At 35.8% G+C, this 14,205-nt stretch overlaps 1 protein-coding gene across 3 annotated transcripts in view; it reads right to left on the bottom strand.

The window, feature by feature from the left end:
• The window catches only part of LSAMP (limbic system associated membrane protein), a 627,279-nt gene that overhangs the window by 283,711 nt on the left and 329,363 nt on the right, over positions 1 to 14,205 (bottom strand). For all 3 annotated transcript variants that reach the window (XM_054572327.1, XM_054572328.1, XM_054572329.1), the window contains exon 2: positions 13,369 to 13,601. In XM_054572327.1, the coding sequence (XP_054428302.1) occupies positions 13,369 to 13,601 (233 nt within the window). The remainder of the gene's footprint in view (positions 1 to 13,368; positions 13,602 to 14,205) is intronic.

Genomic DNA, 14,205 nt, shown 5'->3' with positions numbered 1-14,205 from the left:
CAGATCAAACAGACTTGAATTTAGGGTGCAGTAGGGAGGCCACGAAAATAACTATGAGCTCCAGCTTGGGTAGACAGGCATATGAATCCAGTATGTGGTTATAGCAGCATCTAAGAAATACAGAAAGAAGGGTGTTTTTTGTTGTTGTTGTTTGTTTTGTCTTGTTTTTGTTTTGAAATCAGTAGGGGACATAGAAGTCTTTGCAGGAAATTGTTTATTCTACAGTTTTACTTTATTTGAGGAGATTAACAAGGCCCTGCTTATAGGAAATCTCCATCTTTGTTCCTCCTTCCCAAGACTTTGTAGGGGGGCACGTGTAGCCTTAGTTTATAATATTTTTCTTAGAAAGACTATATCTTTGCAAAGCATAAGAAATTAAGGCCTTATCATTTTTATAATAGATTACTTTACAAATTTGCTTCCACCATGAGAAAAAAGGTAGAAAAACACACAAGAGAGGAAATACTCTAGGGTTGAATAAAGAAAAAATAAAATAAAATAGAGGTAGAGGGCACCATATTTTCTCTCTGAAAATATTTCTGGGTCTGTCACTTCAATAATCACGAGTTTATTATATTAACAATTTTTAAGGTATTCTCCAGTCATTATATAGACACACACACACATCTGTAAACTAAACTTTTTTTTACCTATAAAACAAGATTTACAAAACTATTGTTAAAAACTATTTTGGTCTTCTTCATCTTATCTTTTTTATCAATGGACTGTATGAGTGCATATGATTTGAGTGCATATTTATTATAGTTTACAAAATTGAGGTATAGGTACACTGTTTTATAAGTTGCCACTTCACTTAACCCCATAGTATAAATATTTTTATATGTAATAAAATGTTTTTTAAAGCATAATAGTCAGTAGCTGCTTAGTTGTACAACTCGTAGTTTTTAGTTAGAAGGAACTGAAAGCATCTTTGACTGTCTTGTGTAGAAAAGGAACTTTCTGCAGCTAACATTCCTGGGATGGCTGCAAAACGGGGGTCACAGAATCACCGTGGGGGCCGTGACTGCTGGTGAATCTAAATCTCAGATGGCACAGCTTTCATCACCACCAACATGGCTCTGGATCCAGGCACTAACACTTTTTAGAGACATACAAGAAAGTTCTGTCTATCTTAGGAAAATTCTCATTTCACATTACTTGTGTTGTCATTCAATAATTAAGTATTTCCATTCCATTAAAACAACAACCAAAATGACCAAAAGAAACCTTTTCTTTTAGTCTCCCAAGTAAAGGGATATCAGTTTCTGTACTCAGGTTTTTCATATTGCTTATTTAATTCATTCTTAATTGATTTTATATTCTTGAAGTTTTGTGAATGGTCATTTTATAGTATAGTATATAGTATAGTATATTTTGTATATTTATAGTATATAGTATAGCATATAGTATATTTAGTATATACAAAAGATAGTAGAGTATAAATCTAAATAAATATAGTATATATTATATTTAATATTTGTTTATTATAACCAAATATAAAAACTACTGATTTCATATATTTATTCACATAACTGGACAACTTATCAAACTGTTATCAGTGCTCATATTTGTATCATTAATTTATAAGAGTATTTTTTAAGTTAGTAATCATTTGAGCTGGAAACAATAAGTTTAATTCCTTCTTTCCTACAACTATCTTTTTGCTGTATTTTCTTTTATTCAACAGATGGTTATAAATAATTAATAAAGAAAAGTAAAATTATATTTTTACTGAACAGCCACTCATGAAAATTAATACTGGATCTCTAAGAGATTTAAAAGTAAAAATTAAAGGAAAAGACTGGAAGAACCATCAATAAATATGTATCTCACCAGTATAAAGAAGGCTTTCTTAACATAAAAAAATGACTAAAAAAGCATAAGGAAAAATGAATTTGACTATACTTACATAAATATGCAAAATTAAGAAAAGTAATAAAGTGATTTAAAAGTAAAATGTATAACAAAGTTTTAATGTCATTGATATATGAATGGATTTTGGCAGGTCAACAGGCCTTAATGAAACATCAATAATACAAGCATTACCATGTAGACACACTGCTCTTGGTGCTGCCAGTACCTGAATTTTGGTCCCAAATTTTTTGGTCCCAAATTTCTCATATCAGTGTCTATTAATAATCCTGAGTTTGAAGCAGGTGCAAGTTTCAAGGCATGGATCTCATGTCCAAGCTTTAGTTTTGAGAGTATCTGAATTTTATTTCAGTTTTGACACTGGCTGATGATGCCTATATTCCAACAATCCTAAAAGAAGCAATTTCTAAACACCAGGAAGAGGTTTGATTGCTGGGCAGCCAATCTAATATCTCTTATAATAGTATTTCTTTTTATGAAATTAGTTTAACTCCCTCATTCCTTATTCTAAACATTTAGGATGTTTTACACATTTTTCTTTAAAAATAATTCTGTGATGATCACTTTGTACAAAAATCTGTATTTTCCTCTGAGATGTTTTTGTTTCTACACATTCATGGAAATGGAATTACTGGGTCAAATGATACAAATATATTTTAAAACTTTGATAGACATCTCTATATTCTCCTAGCAAAGTTTCCATTAATTTATAATCTAAACAGGGGGATATAAAAGTGTTAGTTTCCCTACTGACTTCCTGATTCAGGCTAGCCACATTTTGTTAACCCTTTCTCAGTATTATTGGTTTAAAAAATAACAATTTATTGCTGTTTTATTTTGCATTTCCTTATTAGTGAGGTTTTAATAGATTTCCATCTGTTTGCTATTTCCATGAGACCTTTTGTAAATTGGCACTATGTCTTCAACAAGTTTTAGTCATATTTTCTGTATTTTTTCTCTCTTAATTTATCTTGTTCCATTACATTAACTAGAATCTCCAGAATAATGTTAGATTAAAAAAAAATGATTGTTGGTATCCCTGTCTTATTCTGGTTTTTCTATATTATTGTTGAAATTATCCAATATTTTTCATGTTAAGAAAGATAGCCTCCATATTTAGGTCAGTAAATTTATGAGTAATTAAAAATTTAAAAAATAGAGATTGGTTGAATTATATTGTATATATTTTTGTTGATTATTGGAATTATCTCATGATTTTTCTCCTTTCACTTTTTAATATATTTTATTCATCTATTTCTTTATAATGGGTCATGCTTGAAAAATCCTGATTGATTTTGCTATATTCAATATTTAATATAATTTTGGATTTTATTTACTAGCATTTAACCCTAATATCTACCTTAAGTATTATTATATCTGTTTTATTTTTGTTTTGAAATAATTTCAGATTTACAGAAAAATTACAAGAGTAATATAAAGAACTTCCATATACTCTTTACCCAGAGGCTCCATTCAGGTTTTTCTCAATTGTCCCAATAATGTCTTTTCTAGGAAATGGTCCAATGTTAGGTTACATATTATACCCAGTTACCCAGTCTGCTAGACTCCTTCAATCTAGGGCAGCTCCTCTGTCTCTCCTGACTTTCATGACCTTGACATTTATGAAGATTAACAGGCCAGTCTTTCTATAGAATGTCCTCCCATTTGGGTGTACCCAATGTCTTCTTATGATTAGAGTCAGGTTTTGATAGATATATTACAGAAGTGATGTTGTATTCTGCTCATTGCATCTAATCACTGGGCACATGATGCCAATTTGTCCAAATAGTTGCAGTGTTAACTTTGAATGATGTCAGCTAGATGTCAGCTTTTTTGTATGTTTTATTTTTTCCCATTAGTACTTAATAAATAGTGTTTAGGAAGCTACTTTGAGATTATGTAAAAATCTAAGTATTTATTTTACTTTTACCACCTCATCGTATACTCCATTGATTTTTTTTCCCTGAATTAATTATTTCTGCAGTCATTGCCAGATAATTTTCAAATCCATCATTCCTTCTATATTGATTAGTTGGCATTCTATTAAAAGAAAGTTATATTTTCACTTTTAATAACCATTGCTTAAGTTATACCAGTTTTATACTGTATTGCTTTTATGTATTTCAATACCCAGCTTGTCACAGAATTGGCCAGTGGAAGTCCCTTTCGAGCTGGCTTCTGTGTATTGTTGAAATGCCTTATTTTTCTTTGAGGACTTCCTTACTTTCTGACACAGCAGATGCTCAAAACTCATATTGTTTCTTCCTTGACCCAATGCTGGAATCATCTGTTTTTCCAAGTTAGGGTGTTTTCCTTTAGTAAAGAGTGATATTTTAAAATCAACATTTGGATGCTAGGTATGCTCATTTCTCCCAGGGTGCAAGTATTCCAAGTCCCTCTCAATGGGCAAGGCTAGGAAATATAGACATATATTTACATCTATCTGTCTATCTATCTATCTATCATCTATCATCATCATCTTTCTATTAAAACTAATGAATAAACACCAATAACTCCAATTTCAATCCACTAGTGAACAACACAGGGTTCACTTTAACTTTCCCCCTTTCTATATTGATATTTCTCTAATAGTGAGAAACTGATTATCATTATTCTCAATACACTTAATAACTTTCTCAATTACCTTAAATGTAGCCAATGTCCTAAACCTCCATGACTGTCTTCCCTCTTTGATGCCCTTCTTTCATGAGCCCTGTGCCCTGTAATGGTCACATCCCATGCAGAACACCTCCTTGGGTAGGTCCTGGCACAGGGTGCATGGCTTTCCCACTACAGCTCAGCTTGCCTAATAGTCTTCTGACTAAAAAAAGGAAAGGGGCCTAATGTATTTTTTATACTTTGCCACCGAGGCAGGCCTAGGCCTGGACAAATTATAAAGGCAACCTAAGTCATCTCTTTGTCCAAAAATAAACGTTACCTATTTATAACAAAATGAAAACAATAGAAGTGCCTACAGACTGAAAAAAATATCAATATATATGTTATAATTTTGACTTTTATATACAAGTTTTCAAGAGTTGCCTTTAGCTCTGACTGGTGTGGCTCACTTGGTTGGGCATCATTCCACAAATCAAAAGGTCACCAGTTTGATATCTAGTCAGGACTCATGCCTGGGTTGTAAGTTCAGTCCCAAGTTGGGGAGCATAGAAGAGGCAAATGATTGATGTTTCTCTTTCACGTTGATGTTTCTCTCCCTCTTACTCTCCCTCCCTTCCCCTATCTCTAAAAACAAACAATTTTTTGAAAAGTTGCCTTTAGTATTTTTAAGAGTACACAGTTTTGTTTTCACTTGTTTTTGGTAATGTATAGAAAATATAAATGCTACAGATGATAATGATGTATGGTGACTTATGGTACTATTTAAAAATTTTGAAAAGGTAGCTTTCTGTATCTTTATAGGCAAAAACTGACACATTTGTGAGTAACCACATGTTAGTATGTAAATGTAAGTAAAAATAAATTTTGATGCAAACTAGACATAGTTAAACTACCTAGGAGGTACAGATTTGGTATAGAATATATCCCCACCACCAAATTCTCTAATCACTGTCAAAATTCAGACCATAAAATTCAAGATTTGAATATTACTGAATATTTATTGGTCAATATTTTCAAGTAGATTTCTTCCCTTCATGGAGTCTGGGTTTTACACTAAGCCAAAATAATTTACTCTCTCTTCCCTTATTTTTCCTCATCTTCAAGAAGGATAAATGCAGGTTAGAGTAGAAAGTATGTAGATGTAAATAGTTGATTTATTAACTAAAAGATGGGCTGCATATACATATGAAGACCTTGGAGATAGTAATTAATTATGGGTGAATAAGCTTGATTTAGATAAAACTTTTCCTACAAAGGAAACATCAAATTAAAACTGCATGAGGTAAATTTTAAGTATTTTAGCCCCAAAGTTTCACTTCTTGCTATTACATTAACTGTATGATTGCTGATGTGAATAGTGATGCCTTTAAGGTCTGAACTGACCTATTAACAGCTAATCAAGAGACTATTGTCTGAAAAATTAAGCTGAAGAGTAGAAAAATAAGTAGCCTTCAGCATGTAAAATCCAAATGAGAATTCCAGTTAATCATTAAGATTCTCCATAATCAACAGAATTAAACTTAAGATAAAATCTAACCAAAGATTTCAAATACTTTACTAGAATGCTTTAAAATTTTAGAGTCCCAGGCTAAGTTCAGTTAGAATGCAGTGGTAAATCTTTTGTATGATATTTTGTAGACAATGCTAAGTTATTGGAAAAATAATTAATGCAACTTGATAGAAATTAAGGATGGGAAGAAGAAGGATGGAAGTAAAGGGAGAACCAAGAAAGTAATAAAGGAAGGACAGAGAAGAGAGAAAGGACACCTACTTAGAGTATTGGGTAATAGATTTGGTGAAAATTAGGAGTGTTTAATATAATTATTAAATGCTCCTAAGAATTTAAATCCTATAAAATAAGTCCTGGATAAGTATTCATTTAAAAAATTAAATTTGTGTTTCCTAACATTTGAGCTTTCAATTATTAACTAAAAAGGGAATCTACTGATATTATAATTATAAATAAATATAGATATTCTGTGAGTCAACATGAAATATAGAAATTATGGCTTTGTAAGTGTGTGGATGGGAAAAGTAACAGCAAACATGTTGAGTCTCAGAAGGAGTCTCATTTTCATTTTTTCTCCATAATTATATTGATTTAATTAATGTGATTATTCAATTAATTTCCTTATAAATAATGGATTCTGACATTTCATCTATGTGATTTGAGTCATAGTTCTGAGAAAAATTTTTGAAATTCTACTTAATATTGTAACCAAGCAGACAGGGTTCTGTCCACATGGCAACTTGGTGAATGACACAACAATTAATATTGGGAGGAACAGGTTTTTACTTATAATATTCTAACCTTTGGGGGGCTCAGAGAACTTATGCTCAGAGCCCTCCTTTCCCACAAGACCCAGTACATCTCCTGCTCCCCAAAAGTCTATGGGCCAAAACCAAGCCCAATAATTCCCTATCTCCTTATCTTAAGCTGGCTGTGCGAACAGTTCTCTAGTCTCTTTGGAAGGTATCAAAGTTGCCATCCTCACACAGGAGCTCTCTCCGTTAGGACCTGGGGTACATTATCATCAGCCTCTGTGTTATAGTCCAGGAATACATGTGCTCTTGTGCACTGTATCATGGTAAAGTTCAGGAAAGACATAAGTCCCAAGAGCCCAGATAAAATCCGGGTTAGCATGGCAGCAGGTCAGAGTCTTGCAAAGCAGGATCCTTGGTGGCTTTGGAGTCCGCGAGACCAAGCATAATTGGAGCAGCAACATGCCATTCTTTCCCTTGCGATACCAGGCCATATGGCTGAATACTCCATACAAACTGCATAGCTGCTACTTCACTACAGGCAACATGGTTCCTTCCTTCCCTACAAACTACATCATGGCTCTTCCTCCTCACTCTTACTCATATGGCTCCTATCTCCCTTCTGGCAGCATGACTCTCCTTCATGGTTGCCTGCCCTTAGTTTAAATCTTGATCTGGAGCCTCCAGCATGATCTCATCACCAACTCCTCCTGAAATGAGCTACATTTTCTGGTTTCCTGTAGAGTTTACATTCTCTCCGCTGCCATCCCCAGTCAGGAAAAGAGTGACTCAGTGATCCAGGGGGATCACCCCCTGGCTACATCACAAACCAAGATATATCCTGAAAGACATGTCCACCTTGTCCTGAGGTGGTAGCACAGCTATTATCTTGCCTTTGTTATGAAGAGTATCTTAAGTCTTATTGTCCACTCCCCCATCCCCCAACCCCCATCCATGGACTGGGAGGACCTTGGGGACCCCTCACTCAACACTTCATTACAATTCCCCCCTTTTTCACTTTGGAACCTTTATAATCTTACAAAGAACAATGGGCTAAGGACTCATGAGCTTCTGGAGCTGTTTCCTGCTGGCCATGGCTGTCGTCCTACCTACACCTGGGTCTAAGAATTCCAAACAAAGTGGGGATTTGGAGCAGAGTTGTAGCCTTTACACATGGGGATGGCTCTTGCAGAGTCTAGGCCAGCTGGCTTTCCTCAGGGAGTGGCATGCTCCGCGTCCCCAGGCTGGCACTCCTGGACATGTTGGCATCCTTGTATTCTGAGGGGCAACAGATTTGGCAAGAGGGTTAGAAGGCACAATTGAAACCCTAACCACTAAATGACAAAGGTAGGGCCAATTCTTCAATGCCCATATTAGGAAAAGAGTGGTTTCCTTGGAAGAAGGTGTGCAAGGTATGTCATGCCTATCCAAAGACATTTTGCCATCTTCTTTGTTGGTTCCAGGGAGTTTATGCCCAGGAACAAGAGGCTTTGGGAAAAGTCCAAAATGTCACACAGGATCCTCCCCTCTCAGAAAATCAGGTTAAACCTCACTATGCCCAGTCCTCAGATATCTTCCACATGACGGCTAACTGCTGAGCTCCCTGTTAAAAGTGGCCAATAGGTGTGGCATGCCTTGTACACCTTCCTCCAGGTAGGCCTAACATAAGACATTGAAGAGAATTGATCCTTGCTTTTGACATTTAGTGGTTATGGTTTTAATTGTGCCTTCAACCATCTTTCCAAATCTGTTGCCCCAAGAATATGACAGGCATGTCAATGTGTCCAGGAGTGCCAGTCCTTGGACATTATGCATGCTGCTCCCCGAGAGAGAGCCAACTGATCTGGACTCTGCAAAATTCTTCCCCATGTGTGAAGGCCACCCTCTGCTCCAAACCCCGACTCTGTTAGGAATTCCTGGACCTAGGGGTAGGTGGGACAATGGCCATGGCCAGTGGGAAGTAGCTCCAAAACACAAGACCTTTGCTCATTGTCCTTCATTGTCTTTTATAAGATTATAAAGGATCCAAAGTCAAAAAGAGAGGAGTTTTAATGGGGTTTGGGGCAAAGGGTGCCTGGGAAAATAGGAGACAACCTCCAAAGGGAAATGGACAATACAGCTGAAGATATTTTGATAACAAAGGCAAGATAATAGCTGTGCAACCATCTCAGGACAAGGTGGGTGTGACTGTCAGGATATATCCTGACTCGTGATGTATCAGGGGGTGGTTCACCTGGATCACTGAATCACTCTTTTCCTGACTGGGGATGGCGGCAGAGAGAATGTAAACTAATCAGAAAAGTGGCAAATATAACTCATAGTGGGAGGAGTTGGAGATAAGATCATGCAGGAGGCTCCAGGTCAGGATTTAAACTGAATTTAAGCAGACTTGAGGGATAGAGCCATGATGAAGGGGTGTAGAAGAGCCCTGCTGCCAGTAGTGAGATGGGAGCCATGTGGATTGTAGGAGCTAATCCGCCATGGGCTAGTAAGAAAGCAGGCATGCTGCTCTGATCTTGCCCACTCTAATGGACTCCAGAACCACCAAGGATACTGCCCTGCAACACCCTGACCTGCTGCCATGCAAACCTGGACCTTACCTGGACTCTTGGGACTTATGGCTTTCCTGGACTTCACCATGATCCAGTGTACCATGGCAAATGTATTTCTGGAGTATAACATGAAGGCTGATGACAATGTACCCCAGAACCTGAAGGGAAGAGCTGCTGTGAGCTTGCTGGTGCAGCCAGCTTACAAAAAGGAGATGGGGAACTTTTGGGGCTTATGGGATATTCCCTTTTGGGGAACAAATGAAGTGCTGGGTCTTGTGCGAAAGGAGAGCTTAGAGCACTAATGTTCTGAGCATAAGTGGCATAATGTCCCTGAAGGTTGGGATACTATAAATAAAAATCTATTCTTTTTAGCATTAATTGTTGGGTCATTCACCAAGGTGTCATGTGGATGGGCCCCTGTCTGCTTGGTTACAATATTTTATAGTGAAATTTAAATATAAACTTAAAAATATATTTCTGTTTTTTTTAAACTATCCCCAATTTTATAATATTCAGATTAGGGCATTTCTAATGTTAACCAAATCAGAGTAGCATAAAGAGAGGGGAAAAGACTCAACATAGTAATAGCCACTCTGATATGGGTACTGAACAACTGAAAATATAAAAATGTGATTAAGTGTTATAAGGTATATTGAATGAGATATTTAAATAAATTTTCACACATTTACATTATTGTTACATCAGGATTTCCTTTGTATTCACATACACATGGAAAGTCTTTATGTTATAGTTTTAATTAAGTCTTGTTTTTGGAGCCACTATTTCTTTGGGCTCAAGAATATGAGTTTAATCTCTGTTTTTTATTTTTTATTTTTTTCTATTATAAGGCTCTACTATGTGCTCCTCAGACGTGTGGATTCTCACAATGTGATACTATGTCATACAGAAAAGTGAGCAGGTAGGCAAGAACAAATTCTTCTCATTGACTGCTTAGATCCCTAGAGCAGTAGTTCTTGGTTTTTCACATGTATCTGAATCACTTGAAAAGCATAACATATTTGAACATTTTGGTCACATCCTTAAAAATTCTGATTTAATTTTTCTGGGAGCCATTTTCAAGAATCTACATTTTGACAAGCATAATAAACCCAAATGTTGACTTGTTGCAGGTTATGAAAGGATCACATAAAGAGAAACATTGCCTTCAAAAAATTCCTGACAAACAAAAGTCCTGGACTAGATGGCTTCACAGGTTAATTTTACCAAACATTCAAAGAACTCACACCTCTATTTCTCAAACCATATCAAAAAATTCAAGAGAAGGAAAGACTCCCAATCCCATTTGACAAGGCCAACATTATTCTAATTCCAGGACAAGATAAAGATACTGCCAAAAAGAGAAAATTATAAGCCAATATCATCGATGAGCATAAATGCCAAAATATCCAACTAAATATTAGCAAACCAGATCCAGTGATAGATTAAAAGATCACATGGCATGATCAAGTGAAATTTATCCTGGGGCTGCAAGGTTGGTAAAATACCCACAAATCAATTAAATTGGTACACCAGCTAAACAAAATGAAGAAAAAAAATTATATGACCATATCAGTATGTGCAGAAAAAAAACTTTTGATAAAATTCAGCATCCATTCATGATAAAAAATCTTAGCAAAATAGGAATACAGGAAAAATACTTCAACATAATAAAGGTCATATATGACAAACCCACAGCCAGTATTTTTTTTTGCTGAATGGGCAAAAAGTACATGTGCTTCCCTTAAGACCAAGAATAAGACAGGGATGTCCACTTTCACCTCTCTTATTCAGCATAGTACTAGAAATTCTAGCCATAGTAATCAGACAAGAAGAAACATAACAAGAAATCAAATAGATGTGGGTTTGGGAGCCTTGAGTAAGCTCCTAATTGTCTCTGAACTTTAAGCTTTTGCATATTTTTAATAGTTATTAACACTACTTAATAATGATATTATTAGAACATATTAATGATCTAATGCTATTAATGATATTAAATGAGACATGGAATACATGGTACCTGGCGCTTAGTAGGTTCACCTACATCCCTTAATATGAAGTTAAATTTAACAATGTAATATTAAGGTAAATATAAGTTAATTTCACTTGTTCTGATATGGCACAGAGGTGTGCATAGTGTAATATGACCTTGTTCTAGCTCTAACTTTCTTGAGAGGATCATGCTTGTAGCTAAAAAGTATACAGAGGAATAAGAAAAAAGGGAAAGAGAATTGAACACTAATAAATTGAACATCATTTATTGAATTTGGCACTAAAAACTCAGGCTTAAATATAAATGTGGTAGTTCTTAAAGTAATCATAAAAATTTTGCATTCTAGTAGGAAGTGCTTCAGATTTGATTCCAAGTTGGTTTGGCTCCAACTACTTCCCAAACTTTCTGTGTGATCTTGAACAAGTAACCTAAATTTAATGAACTTTTGTTTCCTCATCTAGAAACCAAGGAATATAACACTTAGGTTGTCCAATTTTATTCAGTATAGGACAATACATGATTGCTAGTGAGGTCTCTGGACACTACAATGACGTGAAAGGCTGTGAAGGCACAAAACAATGTGTAGCAATTGCATTATATAATGTGGAGCTGGTCATTAGATAAAATCTGTTCTAAAGAATCTTAAACTAGTTATCACCCTTCCTTCTGCTATTGAATGAGGTAGAACTTTTTTGATTGTGTGTGTGTGTGTGCGTGTGTGTGAGAGAGAGAGAGAGAGAGGGAAAGAGAATGTGAGCATTTGTTTTGAGGGGAGTGGTAAATTAACCCATTTACATATTTACAGTTCTCTAGTCATGCTTAAACATTTTAAATGGGCTGGTTGAGACCCAAGCCCTGGTGTATCTCATGATTGCGATTTATCTACTAAAGTTAAAGGGAAACATTCTATGCTTTGAATGTGATAGGAACTTTGCAAGTCAGTAGACATGCCTTTTAAAAGCAATAAAATGAAGCTGTCAGCCATTGCAAATGGACCAAGATGGAGGTCACATGACTAAACCATCCCTGCAGCAGGCAGCCTCTGATGTATTTTACTCCAGTTTCAACCTATTAATCAGAGGAGTTGGAAGAGCAATAATTTAAATGCTGCAATAATCAATTCCATACACATTAATAGAAGCTACAGTCAAACTTTGCCACACCACTGACTGCACTGGAATCTTGACAGGAGCCCTAGGGCCATACCTAATTTGCATTAAATTTACATAAAATCGTAAATCAAGAATACATGAACACAACCCTAATATTTGTTAGTGCTTAGATCTTGTTAGATGGATTGAAACTGCTGGTGGTTTGGATTTGCTTGCAATAAAATTGTGCAGCTGATCAGTTTTATTCTCACTCTGCAATTATGGGGCAAGGGACCCAAGAGAGCTATAGTTTGGGGGCATGTGTATGCACCATTTAGGGTTTTCATCTTGTAAAACCATGACTCAGATGTGCCCTTGGAAACCCCGATCTAGAAGCATATTGTCCCCAATGACTTTGCAGATCCTTGTCACTGGATTTGCTCACAAATAGCTTGCCATTAGATGGAGCCACAAACTACACAGAAAGCTAGTCAGTCAGCTGAGAGGGTTTCAAGGCCTCTAATAGTTTTTAGTTTTCCAAACAACATTTACTATCATAAAAACAGATAATAAGTGATATTCTTTAGGCTGAGGATCGTTCAAAATCAAAGCTTCAGCAAAATATCCAGAATTCAACAGTGTGATAGAGTGGACTTGATATGGTTTTAAGCATTTTATGAATTCTTGTGCTCCTGTTTCGACTTAGTCCAAAAGCTGTGTTTTCTCACTCAGGGCTAGGAGAAAACATTCTCACCAAGGGTACTGGTTCACAGTGGTAAAATTCAACTCTACATTCTCCTTAGTCCTCTCAAAAAACTGTAAGTCTGTTCTTTTGGAGATAAAATAGAACTTAAGTGCCATAATGTATTTAAAAATCTTTCATTTTATTTCCAGATAGGATTGTGAAACTTTTTTATACATCAAGATTATTCAATACTTCCTACCTCTCCTTTACCACCCACCTATGCCATCCTTTTCTTACCTTGCACGATCAAGTAAACTTGGGAAGTCTTCGGCTCATGCTGTGTCTGAACGGAGCAAGTATAGGAACCTTCATCATAGACATCCACCTTCTGGATTCGAAGGCTGTATTCCAGAGAATGACGTTTCTCCAGCTCAACCCGGGGGTCCAGAGACCACTTGTCATCCCCAGCAAAAATGATACCAGAACGGTTCAACCAGGCCACCTTCGAGTTCTTATCTTCTACAACGCACCTGTCAGAAGAGAATACACTAGAATGTTAGCCATACCTGCATCTGCATTCATTCTCCACATGATTAGACTTAACAAGACCAGTGAAAAAAATAGTTTTATGTAGGATGAACCACTGACATGCTCTTTCTTAGGGTCTTAAGTATCATCACTATTTCTCCTTTAGGACCTAATTACCATTAAATGGATAGATGTCACTATATTAGACTCAATTCAACAATATACAACCTGAGTATGAGTAATGCAGACAAATAAAGTTAAATGGGTATTAATTTCCCACTAGATTATCTTCTTGTCTAGAAAAAGGTTATTCACACAGAACTCCATCTGTTTAAGTAACTTTGAGAATTAGATAATTGATAATGTGGCATATTTACTCAGTTTTGAATTATATATATTCTTTCATAAATATTTCCTAAAGTCTCGTGTGATGGTATATTCAAGTACTGCCCCACTATTGTAGGAATTATACTAGATTTCAGAGTTTGCATCTGATCTGTATCAGTCGGAATGTCCACTCCTAGGAGGAGATGTGTGTGAGCAGGTCCAAGTAAGTAGATAGGTGTTGTGTCAACGTAATCAAAGAGCATCACTAGCCTAAGGGTG

This window comes from Pteronotus mesoamericanus, unplaced genomic scaffold (genome assembly GCF_021234165.1).
Source record: "Pteronotus mesoamericanus isolate MK-2021 breed Mesoamerican mustached bat unplaced genomic scaffold, CSHL_Meso_final contig_228, whole genome shotgun sequence".
NCBI classification, from domain to species: Eukaryota; Metazoa; Chordata; class Mammalia; order Chiroptera; family Mormoopidae; genus Pteronotus; species Pteronotus mesoamericanus.
This window is presented reverse-complemented; position numbering and strand designations above follow the sequence as displayed.